Source organism: Bos indicus, chromosome 4 (genome assembly GCF_029378745.1).
Source record: "Bos indicus isolate NIAB-ARS_2022 breed Sahiwal x Tharparkar chromosome 4, NIAB-ARS_B.indTharparkar_mat_pri_1.0, whole genome shotgun sequence".
Classification (NCBI taxonomy): Eukaryota; Metazoa; Chordata; class Mammalia; order Artiodactyla; family Bovidae; genus Bos; species Bos indicus.
In genome coordinates, this window is record NC_091763.1 from 8,147,776 (window position 1) to 8,165,861 (window position 18,086).

Consider the following 18,086-nt stretch of genomic DNA (forward strand, 5'->3'; position numbering starts at 1 on the left):
TGGCCATCTGATGATGTCCATGTGTAGAGTCTTCTCTTGTGTTGTTGGAAGAGGGTGTTTGCTATGACCAGTGCATTCTCTTGGGAAAACTCTATTAGCCTTTGCCCTGCTTCATTCTGTACTCCAAGGCCAAATTTGCGTGTTTCTCCAGGTGTTTCTTGACTCCCTACTTTTGTATTCCAGTCCCCCATAATGAAAAGGACATCTTTTTTGGGTGTTAGTTCTAAAAGGTCTTGTAGGTCTTCATAGAAGCATTTAACTTCAGCTTCTTCAGCATTACTGGTAGGGGCATAGGCTTGGATTACCATGATATTGAATGGTTTGCCTTGGAAACGAACAGAGATCATTCTGTTGTTTTTGAGATTGCATCCAAATACTGCATTTTGGACTCTTTTGTTGACTATGATGGCTACTCCATTTCTTCTAAGGCATTCTAGCCCACAGTAGTAGATATAATGGTCATCTGAGTTAAATTCACCTATTCCAGTCCATTTTAGTTCACTGATTCCTAAAATGTTGATCTTCACTCTTGCCATCTCCTGTTTGACCACTTCCAATTTGCCTTGATTCATGGACCTAACATTCCAGGTTCCTATGCAATTGGACCTAACATTCCAGGTTCCTATGCAATAGTACTCTTTACAGCATCAGACCTTGCTTCCATCACCAGTCCCATTCACAACTGGATGTTGTTTTTGCCTTGGCTCCATCTCTTCCTTCTTTCTGGAGTTATTTCTCCACTGATCTCCAGTAGCATATTGGGCACCTACCGACCTGGGGAATTCATCTTTCAGTGTCCTATCTTTGTGCCTTTTCATACTGTTCATGGGGTTCTCAAGGCAAGAGTACTAAAGTAGTTTGCCATTCCCTCCTTCAGTGGACCACATTTTGTCAGACCTCTCCACCATGACCTCTCTGTCTTGGGTGGCCCTACACGCATGGCTTAGTTTCATTGAGTTAGACCAGGCTGTGATCCATGATGTGGTCCATGTGATCAGGTTGGTTAGTTTTCTCTGATTGTGGTTTCAGTCTGTCTGCTCTCTGATGCCCTCTCTCAGCGCCTACCATCTTACTGGGCTTTCTCTTACTTTGGACATGGGGTATGTCTTCACGGCTGCGCCAGCAAAATGCAGCCACCACTCCTGACCTTGGATGTGGGGTAGGTCCACTCCGCTGCTTGCCGTGCAGCCACTGCTCCAGGTATACTTGTTGGCTCTCTAAAAATATGACTTAGTTAGTTTCTGAGATCTGAGCCAAGTATAATTGAGCAGAAGCCAACTCAGGGGACTGATCCAACATCTGGATTGATATGATGTTTGATAAATTTGAACACACTTAAAACTGAAATAGATGTTAAGTATTGATCTGGCTCTGTTTATTAGTGTCATTTGATAATCTATAGGCTAAGAACTACAGAAATTTATTTATTAGTAATAAAATTCGTTCTGATCTTGTTTCTCATTTTGTTTGTAGGAATCAGGGGTACAGGGGAGCTTGAATGAAAAAAACTCAATTATACTGATACTCCAAGTATTTGTTCCCTACCTCTGAAAACAGGAAGGAATTGTGATTGGGTTAGGACTTAGCAGTGGTGATCTGAAGGCTTTCTGAAGCTTTGAAAGGAATTGAGGGAAACTTTTTTTTTACATCTTCACAATGTTGATTAAGTCTTCTTTCTTTTCATTGCTCAGTTTTTCTCTAAGCCTGAATTATTCATTTTTATGAACTTGTATGGAAAATCCCATGGACGGAGGAGCCTGGTGGGCTGCAGTCCATGGGGTCGCTAAGAGTCGGACACGACTGAGCGACTTTATTTTCTCTTTTCACTTTCATGCATTGGAGAAGGAAATGGCAACCCACTCCAGTGTTCTTGCCTGGAGAATCCCAGGGACGGGGGAGCCTGGTGGGCTGCCGTCTATGGGGTCGCACAGAGTCGGACATGACTGAAGCGACTTAGCATAGCATAGCATAGCATATCTTATTTGGTTGATACCTAATAATGATCACTTAATATGTAGTAATCAGATGCCTTTTTCATTATCAGCACTTTGAGTTTTGATAAAACAGCATATTCTTTCCCTCAGTCTGATGGTTAACATATTGGGGCAAAGTCCAGATCTTCATGGCCTTGGGTGTGCCTCAAGGACCTAACAGAGTGTTCTGCGTGTGCTGAATAGTAAATCCCTGCTGAATGAATGATTGCTTAGTAATGGCTACTTCCTTGTCCAGTTCTATATCATTAAGAGCCTACCTTTTTAAGCTCCTGTGGTCTTGGGTCAGAGCCTAGTATTTATTTATTCAAATATTCCTAAAATGACTTGTGTGCAAGTTGCTGTCAGTATACTGGGGAGAAGATACATGAGCGGAAACCAACAGGAAGCTGGGTTCTGGAGCCTGACAAAACTAGTGGCGTTTTCCAGTGTAAACGTCCTCAAACCTGCGCCAGTTTCCATCGTAGGACTCAGGTGGTTGGTAGGTTGCTAAAATCAGGCATTTAAAATTTGCAGGAAAAAAAAAATAAATTATGACCATAATTCCCCCAAGTATTTTCATCCATAACATTTTTTTTAAAACAATTACTACTTTTAGTAATATTGATAGAAGACAACATGATAAACAAATAGTAAACTAAGAACAGAAAAACTTAAAACTAGTTATTCTTGAGGACTTTAAAAAATGGTCACTTTTATATTTTACAATATAAAAATCACTTAAACTGATTTTTATATTGTACACTTACATATGTGTGTGTGTATAAGCATGTTCAGTTCAGTTCAGTCGCTCAGTCGTGTCCGACTCTCTGCGACCCCATGAATCACAGCACGCCAGGCCTCCCTGTCCATCACCAACTCCTGGAGTTCACTCAGACTCACGTCCATCGAGTCAGTGATGCCATCCAGCCATCTCATCCTCTGTCGTCCCCTTCTCCTCCTGCCCCCAATCCCTCCCAGCATCAGGGTCTTTTCCATTGAGTCAACTCTTCACATGAGGTGGTCAAAGTATTGGAGTTTCAGCCTCAGCATCAGTCCTTCCAATGAACACCCAGGACCGATCTCCTTTCAGTCCAAGGGACTCTCAAGAGTCTTCTCCAACACCACAGTTCAAAAGCTTCAATTCTTCAGCACTCAGCTTTCTTCACAGTCCAACTCTCACATCCATACATGACTACTGGAAAAACCACAGCCTTGACTAAAAATTATTCCCAGTTTTTGTGATTGGACTAAATATATAGTAAATTAAAACAGTCTGTTCTGTTGCCTTGCAGGACACATGATAGAAAGTAGAAAAAATACATTTGAGTGGTGTTTGGAGAGTGAGTTTCACACTCCTGAAGAAATAAAGCTGAATAATATACTGGTTTTTTTTATAATATGTCATATACAGATGAAGAGTCCAGCCTTTTAATTTGAGATGAAGCGTCTTGCTAGCATTAATGCAGATAGGTTGTCATTTCAGAAATCTTTGCATTCATCTTATATGAGCAGTCATAGTAGACTAACCAATAGTAGTATGTCAGTATTATAACCAATAACCAATAGTTTAATCTGAAAAGCATGCCAGCCATAGTCAATCAGTGAGGAAGTGATGATGCAGAATAATGTCAGGGACCTTTTTTCTGTCTTTTTGCTTTGACTAACTCATTGGAGAGGAGTCTATTTACATTTTGTGTTTTCTGGTATGCCTAGTATATAGGAATGAGCCGTCTGCTTTTTCTTATTTAACGTTTACTCCACAAATGTTCTTTGAACTGCTCCATGATGCCAAGCACTGAGCTGATCACTGAGTGCTTAGAATAGTTGACACTCACATCGCACTTCCAAGGCACCAGGTATAATTTTAAGCACTTGATGTCATATTAATTCATTGAATACCTAGAAAAGCTGTGAGTTAGGCACTGTTACTTTCCCCATCTTGCAGATGAGGAAAGTGAGGCGCACAGAAGTAGTGTTGCTGATCCAAAGGCACTTGGGTCACTTGGCTAGTAACTGAGGAAGCAGGGATTCGAATTCGAGCCGTCTAGCTCAGCGTCTGCCTTCAGCTACTCCGCTGCCCTCTCTCCTCACACCTTTGCCTTTTTGCTAGTCTCCTTTTACATCTGCGTGAGCATCGGAGGCCGAATTTGTGTTTGGACTTGATGGTGGTGTGTTTGTGGATGGTGCTGTGACCCTGCATATTTGAGTATCTGACACACCTAAGTGCTTGGTAACGTGGGTGTCGAATGAGTGATTTTTGAAAACTGAGAGAATTTCAGATGTGATGTTAAGTGAATTTGGAATTATGTTGGTTGTTCCTCTGATTTCACCGGATAGAAAAATGCTCGTGCGTGAAGACTCTGGTTGCTGTGTGAGCAGTCACTGATGAGCAGGGGTGTGCATGTACGCCTGTGTTCTGCGGTCACGGCATGTGTGTTCATACCCGTTCCTACTGCATATGGAGACAAGGGACAGAATTCTGTCTGATTCCATGTCCCTGGTGTGTTTCCAGACAGCCCCACCCTTCCTGCTCTGCTCTCCCGGGGTCCCCTCATGATCTCTCCTCTTCTGTGTCCCCCCAGTCTGACTGGCAGTACTGCACACGCCTGCCTGCCTGCCATGGGCTGTCGGGATGTCCACGCGGCCACCGTGCTGTCCTTCCTGTGTGGAATCGCCTCCGTAGCGGGCCTCTTTGCAGGCACACTGCTTCCCAACTGGAGGAAGTTACGACTGATCACGTTCAACAGAAACGAGAAGAACCTGACCGTCTACACAGGCCTGTGGGTGAAGTGCGCCCGCTATGACGGGGGCAATGACTGCCTGATGTACGACGCTGCCTGGTACTCCTCCGTGGACCAGCTGGACCTGCGGGTCCTCCAGTTTGCCCTGCCGCTCAGCATCCTGATCGCAATGGGCGCCCTGCTGCTCTGCCTGATCGGAATGTGTAACACGGCCTTCAGGTCCTCCGTGCCCAACATCAAGCTGGCTAAGTGCCTGGTCAATAGTGCGGGCTGCCATCTGGTGGCCGGGCTGCTGTTTTTCCTGGCGGGTACTGTGAGCCTCTCCCCGTCCATCTGGGTCATCTTTTACAACATCCACCTGAACAGGAAGTTCGAGCCAGTCTTTGCGTTTGACTATGCTGTGTACGTCACTGTGGCTAGTGCTGGGGGCTTGTTTATGACGGCCCTGCTACTATTTATTTGGTACTGTGCATGCAAGTCCTTGCCCTCTCCTTTCTGGCAGCCGCTGTACTCCCACCCTCCCGGTATGCACACGTACTCACAGCCCTATTCAGCCCGTTCCCGCCTCTCTGCCATTGAAATCGACATTCCAGTAGTTTCCCACACCACCTAATGGGGAAGTCATTGTTCAAGAAACCTTCTAGCCTCACATTTCCCTCGTGAAGAAGCCGTTTTGGACCTATATCCATTTTCCTCGGTTCCTGATCAGTCAGTGAAGCCAAATCTGTATGTCTTGGTAGGATGAAGTGCTGCTAGTTTTTATGAAAAGTACAATATTTTAAATGTGAATCATTCCTTTTATCTTGCTTCTTGTGCTCAAAGCATTTTTAACCTCCATATTGATATCTGATCAGTTATTTAGGTAGAAAGGACCTGTGTCTCAATTGAGGTGATTTAGAGCCACATGGTAAAAAATGGTTATTAAGAGGAGCTGTTATATGTGATCCTTAGAAATATTTCAGAATGTCAGAATGTGTATCGCCCTTTTTCTATAATACCTTAAATTGGTGGGAAAAAATGGACAATTTCAAATTAAGATTTTTTTTTTCAGGTAAGGGTAATAGTTTATCAGTAGCCAGTCTACCAGCTAGGCTGTAACTTTTCTTACTTCTTTCTCGGGGCTAATTGTATTGAATAGAGTTTGGTATTTTGAAGATGACTTTCTTTTGTGAGTTCTTATCTTCTACCTCATGCCTATGTTTAAAAATAAAATGTATCTTAAGTGATGTCAGAATAAGCCTAACCTTTAAAATATCTATTAGTATGGATAACATTTAACCTAATTATAAAAGTTAATGGTTCTATAAGTTGTATTATTAGAGTTAAACTGTGCCATGTGATGGGTTGGTGCTTCCTTTGAGGCAAAAAAAAAAAACCTTTTTTTTTTTTCCAGATATCATCAACCAGGTGGCACTCAGGCCCACATGTAATCTCTTAGTGACCAAGAGAAAGAAAGAGGCCCGAGTGGTTAGTTCTTCAGATAGTGGCAGGGGACAAGCATCTGCTCTTCGGTGACAGCTGCAGAGGTTCATTGGGGTGACTGCCTTTTGGGTGATGGGTGGAGTGAGGCATGGCCTCCCCATGACCAGGTTCCCTCTTGATTCAGTTCCCGCCCCATCACCGACTATTTCTGTGAGTGTATATCTTTGCCCAGCACGTTACTAGGTGCAGTTGAGAATACATGGAAAGTATGAGATCTCGTCCCATCTACTAAGAAATTTTACTTCAAGATAGAAGATCATACGGTTAATGACCTCAGTGGCAGCTGGTCTTCACTTAGTCATTGTGCCTGGAGTACATTTCACCCAAAGCATGGCTTTCTGGCAGCCAGGCTTATTGTAAATACCAGCAATATTTGGATCCAGAAACTCAGTTTGTTGGATCCTGTAGAGCACCTACCTTAGTCTTGATGCTGTGATAACAGGGTATCAGATTCATGAGAACTGGATGGGCCACAGTGGTAAAAAAACAAAACAAAACCCACCAATTGTTCCCTTTTCACCTCTAAAAATATGATGGCATATCAAAGAGGGAGAAGTATCTAAATCTCTCTTCTAATGAGATAATGCTTAGAGGAAACCATGTTAACACCGAGATGAATGCTTACAGATTCAGGGATATTGGGTCTTTACCCTTCGGAATTTGAGCTGCGTACTTATTTGATGTCATTTGCTCCACATCAGTGCTGTGTTCATGCGGAATTTGTTCTATTACCCATTACAAATCTCACGTACAACTAGTTGCATGATTGACACGTTATTGTGCCTCTTTTGCAAATCTGAGTATGCTTCTGGAACTTCTGTGCATAAAGCAGTACTTTCGTTTCTAATTCCAAACACTGGTTTATGTAAATAGCAAGTACATCCAGTTGTATAATTTTTAAATGCCTTCAGTTGAAAGCATGCAAAACTCTGGTTTTTAAGCAATAGCTTCTGATTTCCTTCAGTTCTTTTTACTCTTCTTGGATGTAGCTGAGTTTTGATCATTCCAAGACAACAGCAGGTAAAATGTTAAGATTAATATTAATTTTCCTTTTACTAATTAATTTCTGTTCCCATTTTCACTCACTTTGTCCAGAAGTGTCAAGAATTCCACCATTCTTTGTATAAGTAATGTTAAAAGCAGACCAAGCCATTAATATTCTAGACAGTTTTTAGTCCGTGGGACCATATATATAAATACATATAAAATGTTGAACTTTTACTACAAGCATTTTTTGGATTCTTTTCATAAACTATAGCCTCAAATTAGTGTTTATTATGGATTCACGTGGCAATAGAAACAGGTGTTTCCCTTATTGTCATTAATATTTCAGATTTGCTGTCAGAAACTATTCTTATTCTTCAGAGCCATCAAAGGAATCCATATATTTATAATTTTTTAAATAACTTTTGAGCATTCATCAGGCTATCATTGTGATGGGGGATATCTTTCTTTTGTTGTTGCAAGTCTCTTCATGTTAAAGGCCTTTTACAGAAGCTTGGGAAACAGTTTGCAAGACCTTAAATGTAGTCTGATGGACCAGTTTTGGTTTATCCAACCACGGGAGGAAAAAACGCCTGAGTTTACTTTACTTGTAAATAAGTATACACTATAATAGATAATATGTTTGCTGTAAACTGCAGTGTAAAACTTCGATAAAACTGCACTGTACTTCTTGATGTTTATTAAAAGATGTATTTTTACAAGTTTCTGTTTCTGTCCTCATTTTCATCAGTGCTTTAAGGTGAAATATTTTGAGAAATGTTTCTCAAATATGTGCAAATTGTAAAAGACACGGCCCCTTTTAAACCCCTGTAGAATAGCAGTTGGAATCAGAAAACTTGGCATTATTGTTTCAGAAGCATCAAGACCCTTCATTTCTAAGAATGGTCTTAGGAGTTCACTGGACTATTTCAACATTCCACAGAAAAACAACAAATAAAGTCAAATAGGCCAGACTTGCCTCATCAGTGTAGTTTTCCAGCCACCTGTGCTCTTGGCGATTGCGAGTTCTCAAATGGTTAAGTGAGAGGACCTTTCTTCATTCTTCAGAACTCAAGGTTGCCAGGAAAAGTGGTCCTAATAGGTAAGCACCTCAAAATTTCCAGGACCTGGAATGAGCTTTTAGTTTTTGGCCTCCCAGTGATAGCATTCACAAGCACCCCTCACTGAACCCATGGCTCTGATGGGACATTGGATGCCAGAGCTGTTGCACTAGAAGTGTGAAGCCATTTCAGGCTGGCCATCACCATAGCTGATTATACTAACACACTACAGTCTGGAGTCTGCCCCCAAGTTGCACAAGCTCCCTGAGGGTGGCCAAAATGCTGGAGAAACTCTTCATGCTAACCAAATTCACAAGTGATTTACCAACCAGAAGTGAAAAATATAGATGGCTTGCAATCACTATCCAAGACCAATTTTTAAAAATATCCCCTACACAGAGCTCTTTGGAGAAAAAGAATGATTCTAGTCCCGGGGTAGGAAAAGTGCAAGATGAGCCCAGCACATTGTCTTCTGCAAAAAGAAACACTCGAAGAAGGATGGGGACTTAACAAATTACACAGGAGCCGGCTTAAAGAGGTTCCCACTGGTTCAATCTGGGACAATCTAAGCATCAAAATAACATGGAATCTATTGAATAAAGCAAAAAGCCATGCATCCCTACCGATAGAAATAGGAAAAAAGAAAAGTTGCTTCTTCAGTAAACTACCAAGTGATCAGTATAGAAAAATAGATGGAATTGGGAAAACATCAATGGAATTAAAACTGGTGAAAGTTTGACAAAAAACAGGATATTTACATAATCTCAAAATACTGCTCCACAAATTACTAGTTTCTGAGGGGAAAATAGTAACAATGGATCAACTTGGCAGTTGCAGCTTTAACCAGGTGAATAAATTTATCACCAATGTTAAACCAACACCATGCACCTCTTGATATGATGCAATGAGAAGGTCAAATCATGGCTTTTGTGATAGTTCCACTAAGACCATCGCTTAAGACTCATCTTGGGGAAACATGTAGCTTGTCAGTTCTGCTTTTGCTTTTTGCTTCCTTCTCTACCTCTCCTAATCTCACACTTCTTCATTTTTATAAAAAAGCAGAAAAACTTACAGTCAAAATTATCTCTAAAATATTTCATGTTTAGTAGAGAATTTGAAGAGCTTGCGTCAGGTTTCTCTGGAAAAAATAAAAAGGTCCTTGCAAAAGAGATATAAATCAAAGTGACAGAACCACAGGACTCAAGGGATCTGAATTAGCTGTCCCATTTCACTGATTATCAATAACTACAATCCTGAAGCATACTGACAGGTTAGCATAAGGGCTGTCCCCCTCCCTTCCCCTCCCCTACACTGGAGAACTTTTCTAGGAGAGAGTCATTCTCCCTGTCCCTGCTGGGTGTCTCCAGCCAAGAAGGTTCTGTGTCAGTGCCATAGCGTGCCAGAGCCCTTTAAAACCTCACGGTAGGACTGGAACTCTGCAAGAAAAAGCCCAACTATGGCCTGCCTAATATTCTTATGCAAATCTGCGATTAACAGAGAATTTAGGGTTTTTTCACTTTGTTTGGAAATAGGCCAGCTTTCCACGCTGTTCTGTGAAACAAATGCTTCAGCAAATTTTGATGAAGACAATGAGATGGTGGATGAGGAAAGAAATTTTTTATTTTCACATTGTGAAAAACCTAGTGTGACTGGGTCCTATTAGTAATAATGTAGTAATCATGGTTTCGAGTGGTCCTTGTTCACTTAAATCCTCTATGGAAAAAAATATGTATGTAGAGTCATGTCTCCAGGGTTATGCTTTATAGAAAAAGGTAACAGCTTCTCATTAAGAGTAAAGGCATAGTAATAATTTAACTGCATTGTATATCTAGTGGCGTTGCTCCACAATTCATTCTTTTTTTTTTTTTTAAACTTTACATAATTGTATTAGTTTTGCCAAATATCAAAATGAATCTGCCACAGGTATACATGTGTTCCGCATCCTGAACCCTCCTCCCTCCTCCCTCCCCATACCATCCCTCTGGGTCGTCCCAGTGCACTAGCCCCAAGCATCCAGTATCGTGCATCGAACCTGGACTGGCATCTCGTTTCATACATGATATTTTACATGTTTCAATGCCATTCTCCCAAATCTTCCCACCCTCTCCCTCTCCCACAGAGTCCATAAGACTGTTCTATACATCAGTGTCTCTTTTGCTGTCTCATATACAGGGTTATTGTTACCATCTTTCTAAATTCCATATATATGCGTTAGTATACTGTATTGGTGTTTTTCCTTCTGGCTTACTTCACTCTGTATAATAGGCTCCAGTTTCATCCACCTCATTAGAACTGATTCAAATGTTTTCTTTTTAATGGCTGAGTAATACTCCATTGTGTATATGTACCATAGCTTTCTTATCCATTCATCTGCTGATGGACATCTAGGTTGCTTCCATGTCCTGGCTATTATAAACAGTTTGAAAGGCTGTGTGTGCTGTGCTTAGTTGCTCAGTCATGTCTGACTCTTTGCAACCACATGGACTGTAGCCTGCCAGGCTCAATTTGTCTATGGGGATTCTCCAGGCAAGAATACTGGAGTAGGTTACCATGCCCTCCTCCAGGGGATCTTCCCAACCTAGGGATTGAACCCAGGTCTCCTTCATTGCAGGTGGATTCTTTCCCATCTGAGCCACCAGGGAAAACCATGAATACTAGAGTGGGTAGACTATCCCTTCTGCAGGGGATCTTCCTGACCCAGGAATCAAACTGGGGTCTCCTGCATTGCAGGCAGATTCTTTACCAGTTGAGCTACCAGTAAATGAATACAGATAATTCACTTAAATTTAAAAATACTTTTTGCCCCTATGCCCATGTCCTTTTTCTTGTCCTTACTCTTAGGCTAATTCTGTGGTCTGGATAGTCCAGGTTGGAAGTTGAGTACCAGCATGTTTCTGTGGAGGGTGAGGACCCTGGCTCCTGACTGATCCCCTCTGGGGTGAGCAGGTGCCTAAGAAGTCTGTCTTCCCCCTTGCTGGCCATGTAAGTAAGGACTTTGGGTCATGTTCTGACCTACTGACCTGCTCCTGGATGCTTCTGCTTAAAGAGCTTGAAGGTAGCAGTGGGTGCTGGAGCCTGGTGGTATCAGCCAGGTGTACACATCTCTTCCCAGCTCCTTGTCCAGTGAGATCATGTTTGTAGTTTGAAATTGGCCATGGTGAAAGTATTGATGCCACAGAAATTAGCAGATACTACAAAGTTTTATCTTTTCCCTTTTTGTCTTCTTTCCTCTCCTCCCTCCCTCCTTGCCTTCCTTCCTTCTTTCCTTCTTCTCATTCCCCACCCTCCTCAGCTGTTATTAAACACTAAATAAGCACATACCATTGCTCAGGTGAGATTAATTTGCTGAGCTTCAAATTAGTTAATGAAGGAGCTGGAAATTATAACAAGTGTAAAACTTTATCTTTGATAAAGGGACTCTCTGAAACAGACTTTTAATGGGCCTATTTCCAGTATTGCTCTTTCTTCCTCCCCACCACCAACCCATCCCGTATACTGACTACAGAAGGAACCTAATAAAATCCAAACATGACCTTGTCTCTCCTCAGCTTTATTCAGCAGTTAGTTACCTCTCAGAACAGAATCTACATTCTTGCTCTGAGACTGAGTGGTAGGTCTTGTGCAGCAGTAAACAAAGGAGTACATCAAAGAACATGGAGCCAGGAAAAGCACACTGCCTGGCATAGCACAGCCACACAAATTACCTGGAGAGTTTTATTTTTTCATTGTGCCCATCATTGATCAGACTTTTAGCAATTATTGACACTAACAATATCTTAAAAGTTAGGGTTAGTTATTGAATGCAAATTCAATAATAAATAATAGCGACTATCCCTTCTCGAGGACCTTTGGATTGGTCACATACCAATCCAAATTGGTCACAAGAAAGAGGCCTCACTGTCTTGGATCATGTCCTCTGGGGCGAAGCCAGCTTCCATGTTGTAAGGATGTACACAGCCCTATAGTTACTTTAGGAAGAACTGAGGCCCCCTACCAGTTTTCCAACCATGTAGGAAAGCCACGTTGGAAACAAGGAATTTCTGTTTCCTATATGATGGAAAGAGTGGCATAATGAATGTGATAGCTAGCCTTTAAGATGGTCTGCAGTGATCCTTGCCTCCTGGGATTCACATCCTTATGCAGTCCTGCTCCCATACTGAATATATTAGAGTCCAAGCTCTCTCTGCTCGCAGCATGACAGGCCAATAAACTTGGAGATGAGGTGTTGAAACAACGAATACAATTTCATTCGGAAAACCAACTGACAGAGAAGGTGGCAGACTAATATCTCAAAGTAACCATATTATCTGGATCTAGATGTTAGGGGGTGAGGAAGTAAAGTAAAAAGGCCATTTATCCTGCAACATAGGAGGGGATGTGTTAATTTCTTTCCTGCAGCCATTCACAGGTGGGCTGGAATGCCCACCTGTGCATTGCATTCAAGTTGTCTCTCTGTGAGCTGAACAAAGGCACTTTTAGTCAGGCAGAGGGGCAGGGTCCCCAAGGTAAGCCATTACGTATGATTATAATAATAAAGTAACGAAAAGCAAACCAAAGAAATAGATCCAACTAGGAATCACAATTGGCTCTTCCCTGCAGCAGGGCTGACATGTGTTACCAGTAAGACTTTGCAGAAATGATAGCTTGTGACTTCTGAGGTTATAGGTCATAAAAGATGTAGCTTCTGCCTCTCTCTCTTGGATCACTTCTGCTGGGGTGAAGCCAGCTTGCATGTTGTAAGGACATACACAGCCCCTAGAGTTAATTTAGGAAGAACTGAGGCCCCCTACCAATTTGCCAGCCATGGAGCTTCACGTTTGGAGAGCCAGAATCACTGATGACTGTGACGTCCTTGTTCACTGATATGGCAGGAAATACTCCGTTTCTCAGGGGCAGTTTGTTATATGGCAGTAGATGACCTACAAAGAGCATAAAGCAAACTCGGGGGTAACCTTGAGGAATATTTGTCTTTACGCTATGAAGAGGTATTGTGAGCTTTCCTGGCTCCGTGTCAGAAAAAAATCTCTCTCATTATCCCAGATTCCCTTAGAAAATGCTAAATATTTATTACCAAAAGGTGGTAAAACAGCCTAATCTGGGTGGGAGGTGAGAAATACCTGGGTTTAGGTTGGGAGCAGAGTCCTTTCTAATTCTGGTTAGGTTATAAGTGACTGCCTCTGTTACCAGGGAAATAAACTGAAGAATACATGGGGTTTGGAATAGATGTTAAATCATGCATTTACAGTCAAACTACTATGATATATAGGAGAAGGCAATGGCAACCCACTCCAGTGTTCTTGCCTGGAGAATCCCAGGGACGGGGGAGCCTGGTGGGCTGCCGTCTATAGGGTCGCACAGAGTCAGACAGGACTGAAGCGACTTAGCAGCAGCAGCACTATGATATATAAGAAGTGGAATATTTCCTGCCATATCAGTAAACAAGGGAGGTCACAGTTATCAGCAATCGCAGCCATCACAGTGGAGAGCTGGTGAGTCCTGAGGGAACTCAGGAAGGAAGGAATACCTGCCCTCTATCATAGCAGCCATCAGACTACAGTCACCTCCTGCGGTGAGCCCTGAGGAAACTCAGGATGTGGAAACACAGGATACAGGCCCCAGACTCTGAGGTGCATACCAAAGGAATGATTTCAGTGAGCTCGGACTCTTGCATCTACCCATACAGCCATCCAGTGCAAACCACCACCATGGCTCACTGGTGGTGCAATAGCTTGTCAGTGGTCTCCAGGATTCCATCCTTTTCCTGTATCATTGATTCTCCGCCCAGCAGTCAGTGGTGGGGGTGGTTTAGTTGCTAAGCTGTGTCTGACTCTGTGCAACCCAGTGGACTGTAGATCACCAGGCTCCTCTGCCCATGGCATTTCCCAGACAAGAATACTGGAGTGGGTTGCTATTTCCTTCTCCAGGGGTCTTCCTGCCCCAGGGATAGAATCCTGTTCTCCTCATTGCAGGAGGATTCTTTACTGACTGAGCTACCAGGGAAGCCCTCCCATAAATAGAAAAGCCCTAAATTCCTTAACTTGGGTTATCTGGTTTTCTCTAATTAACAATAATCTCTTGCTGTTCAGTTTACCTGAACTTTTTCTGCAAAACTTCTATATAATCTGGCTCCTCCCCTCGCCTCTTGTGAACAGTTCTCTTAGGGTCACTTGAGATACTGTCTCCTGGATTTGAAGTCCTAAAAATCGCCGCTGAATAAAATGTAACTCTCAGCTTTTAGGCTGTGAATTCAAGTCCACATATATATAGTGGTTGGGGCTTCCCAGGTCACACTAGTAGTAAAGAACCACCTGCCGATACTGGAGAAGTAAGAGACTCCGGTTCTGTCCTTCAGGAAGATCCCCTGGAGGAGGATATGGCAACCCACTCCAGTATTCTTCCCTGGAGAATCCATGGACAGAGGAGCCTGGTGGGCTACAGTGCATAGTGTTGCAAAGACATGGACGTGACTGAAGCGACTTAGCACAGCACACATACACAGTGTTATGTTGGTCTGTGGTTATCAGGAACGAATAAACCATCCCTTAAAAAAATATATCGTTTGTTTTTATCTAATGGTCAATTATTTCTGGGGTCAGCCTTTCAGGAAGAAAAATAAAGCTGATAGTTTCCTAGGTAGAGGAGGAAATAGCTGATTCTAAGATTCACCAGGCAGTGGAGTGACAAGCAAAACCTTCCTTTGGTAGAACAAACGGCAGGATAAAATCCTGTGGCAGAGACTTCCCTGACAGTCCAGTGGTTAAGACTCCGCACTTCCAGTGCAGGGAGTGGGGGTTTGATCCCTGGCTGGGGAACTAAGATCCATATGCCGTGCAGCCAAAAGAAAAATTAAAAACTTGATGACAGCAATTGTGAGATCAGCATTAGGAGCAGGAAGCTGAATTGTATTGGTATTTCAGTACAGTGAAGTTAATCTGATTGCTTTCCTAATACTTGGCCTGAAAAGGGCACAAGCTAGGTAGCTTAGGACTCCCAGAGCGGGGAGCCTAACGACACTGAATTCCTCAGTTGGGGAATAAAAGAGACTGAAAGAAAAAGTGACCTGGGAGGTGGGGGTGGTGTGGGGTGGGGGTGGGGAGAATGGCTCAGCCACGGAACGGAAAGCATCAAAAGCCAACTGTCCCTACCCTTCTTAGACTGCTTCTCTCTCCACCAGCCGGTACAACTTTGGCAGGCACAGAGGGAGAAAAAGCCATTAATGCTAATAACATGGAGTTAGGCTGTGTGTGTGTTTGTGTGTGTGTGTGTGTGTGTGTTCAGTTGTTCAGTTGTGTCTGACTCAACCCCATGGACTGGAGCCCGCCAGGCTCCTCTGTCCATGGAATTCTCCAGGCAAGAATACTGGAGTGAGTTTGCCATCGCCTACTTCAGGGGATCTTCCGGACCCAGGAATGGAACCCTGTCTCTTGCGTCTTCTGCACTGGCAGGCAGATTCTTTACTACTGGGAAGCCTGGAGTTAGGGAGAGACTGATACATTTCCCCTAAAGCAGAACCACCGTGACCGGGAACAGAGCAAAAATTAAGGAAGACCTAACACTGGAAAGTGGAAATTATCTAAAGTTCTAAAGTTCAACTCCAGTGAAATTCTTGCTTTTAGAAGTGGTACCGTGAAAGGATGATGACTAGAAATTCAGTTTATTCAAAGGACAAAAGTATGATTGTTAAGGAAGTAAAGGAATCAAAATTTAGGATGCTCCAATGAGAAAAAATGGCAAAAAAAAAAAAAGAAAATCATCTTACCCTGATGTTTTACTTGGGAGCCCTGCTATCGACAGTCGCCCCTCAAGGGACTGGCAGCCTTTTTTCCTGTGTTTATGTATTTGTTTTTGTTTCTACAGATGCCTCTGAATTTTTTGTTAGAAGTAAAGTCATTCTCCCTGCCAAGATACATTAGCAACTCTTTTACTGTGGCACATGCACAAGCTGTACCATGGACACATAAGAAGCACTCCCTGGTTCCCCGAGACCCAGCTGGATCTGTGCTCTGGGAAGGTACTGTGTCATGGGAGCAGGGCTTTGTGGGACCTGTGCAGGCACATGAGGTCCTGGGTTCAGAAGGGCTCTGCCCTTGGTTTAATAGTCTGGCCGCCGTCTGGAAATTCTTTCTTTCTATATTCTTTTCTAGCTGTGCTGGCTCTTCATTGCTGCGCGGGCTTCCCTCTTGTTGTGGGAAGCAGGGGACACTCCCCAGCCACCGTGTTCATGCTTCTCATGGCCGTGGCTTCTCTTGTGGCCGAGCACTGGCTCTAGGATGTGCAGGCTTCAGTGGCTGCAGCTCAGGGGCTCAGCTGCTGGGGCACATGGGCAGAGTTGCCCCGCAGCATGTGGAATTTTTCCAGACCAGGGATGGAACCCGTATCCTCTGCGTTGCCAAGGCAGATTCTTAACCACTGGACCACCGGGGAAACCCTGCCTTGAAATTCTTAATTTGTTTCAGTGGGAGGCAGCAGAGGAGCCCTGCGTGTGGAGTCAAGAGCACTGAGATCCCTGTAGTTCCGGGTCTCCTCTCACTAAGTAGGCTATGGGCAGGTGTCTGAGAATCCCAGCTCCTGTTTCTCAGTTTCTACATCTGTACCTTGACACAGTATTAACCACTTTAGTAGTAGTCTTAGTCATTCAATCGTGTACTACTCTTTGCAACCCCATGGACGATAGCCCACCAGGCTCCTCTGTTCATGGAATTCTCCAGAAGAATACTGGAGTCAGTAGTCATTCACTTCTCCAGGGAATCTTCCTGACCCAGGGCTCAAACCCCGGTCCCCTGCATTGCAGGCAGATTCTTTATTGTCCTAGCCACCAAAGAAGGCTAATAGCCACCACACTTCTTTTCAAAGATGGTTGTGAGGCTGCAACGGACTTTTCTTAAGTTCTGTTTGTGTGTGTGTGTGTTCGGTCACTAAGTCACATCCAACTAATCCAACCATCCCATCCTCTGCTGGCCTCCTCTGCTTTTGCCCTCAATCTTTCCCAGCTTCAGGGTCTTTTCAGATGAGTCGGCTCTTTGCATAAGGGGGCCAAAGTATTGGAGCTTCAGCTTCAGCATCAGTCCTTCCAATGAATATTCGGGTTGATTTCCTTTAGGATTGACTGGTTTGATCTCCATGTTGTCCAAGGGACTCTCAAGAGTCTTCTCCAGCACCACAATTTGAAAGCATCCATTCCTTGGCACTCAGCCTTCTTTATGGTCCAACTCTCACATCTGTCTGTACATGACTACTGGAAAAACCATAGCCTTGACTATATGGATCTTTGTCGACAAAGTGATGTCTCTGTTTTTTTAATGTGCTGTCTAGGTTTGCCATAGCTTTCCTTCCAAGGAGCAAGCATCTTTTAATTTCATAGCTGCAGTCAGTGTCTTCAGTTTATTTTGGAGCCCAAGAAAATCTGTCACTACTTCCACCTTTCCCCCTTCTATTTGCCATGAAGTGATGGGACCAGATACCACAATCCTGGTTTTTTAAATATCGAGTTTTAAGCCAGCTCTTTTCACTCTCCTCTTTTACCCTCATTAAGAGGCTCTTTAGTTCCTCTTCACTTTCTGCCATGTGAGTGGTATCATCTGTGTATCTGAGGTTGTTGATACTTGTCTTGGTAATCTTGTTTCCAGCTTGTTTCCAGATTCATCCAGCCCAGCATTTTGCATGGTGTACTCTGCATAGAAGTTAAATAAACAGGATAACAATATACAGCCTTGACTTACTCCTTTCCCAATTTTGAACCAGTCTGTTGTTCCATATCTGATTCTAACTGTTGCTTCCTGATCCATATACAGGTTTCTCAGAAAGGTAATGTGGTCTGGTATTCCCATCTCTTTAAGAATTGTCCA

At 43.1% G+C, this 18,086-nt stretch overlaps 1 protein-coding gene across 2 annotated transcripts in view; it reads left to right on the forward strand.

The window, feature by feature from the left end:
- The window catches only part of CLDN12 (claudin 12), an 80,635-nt gene that overhangs the window by 6,457 nt on the left and 56,092 nt on the right, over positions 1–18,086 (forward strand). Inside the window, exon 3 of one of the 2 annotated variants that reach the window (XM_019959647.2) lies at positions 4,556–7,902. The exons of the other annotated variant lie outside the window; for it this stretch is intronic. Coding sequence (XP_019815206.1) covers positions 4,593–5,327 — 735 coding nt within the window. The 5' untranslated portion in view covers positions 4,556–4,592 and the 3' untranslated portion in view covers positions 5,328–7,902. Of the gene's footprint in view, positions 1–4,555; positions 7,903–18,086 lie in introns of those variants that run through there. 2 annotated transcript variants of the gene reach the window in all.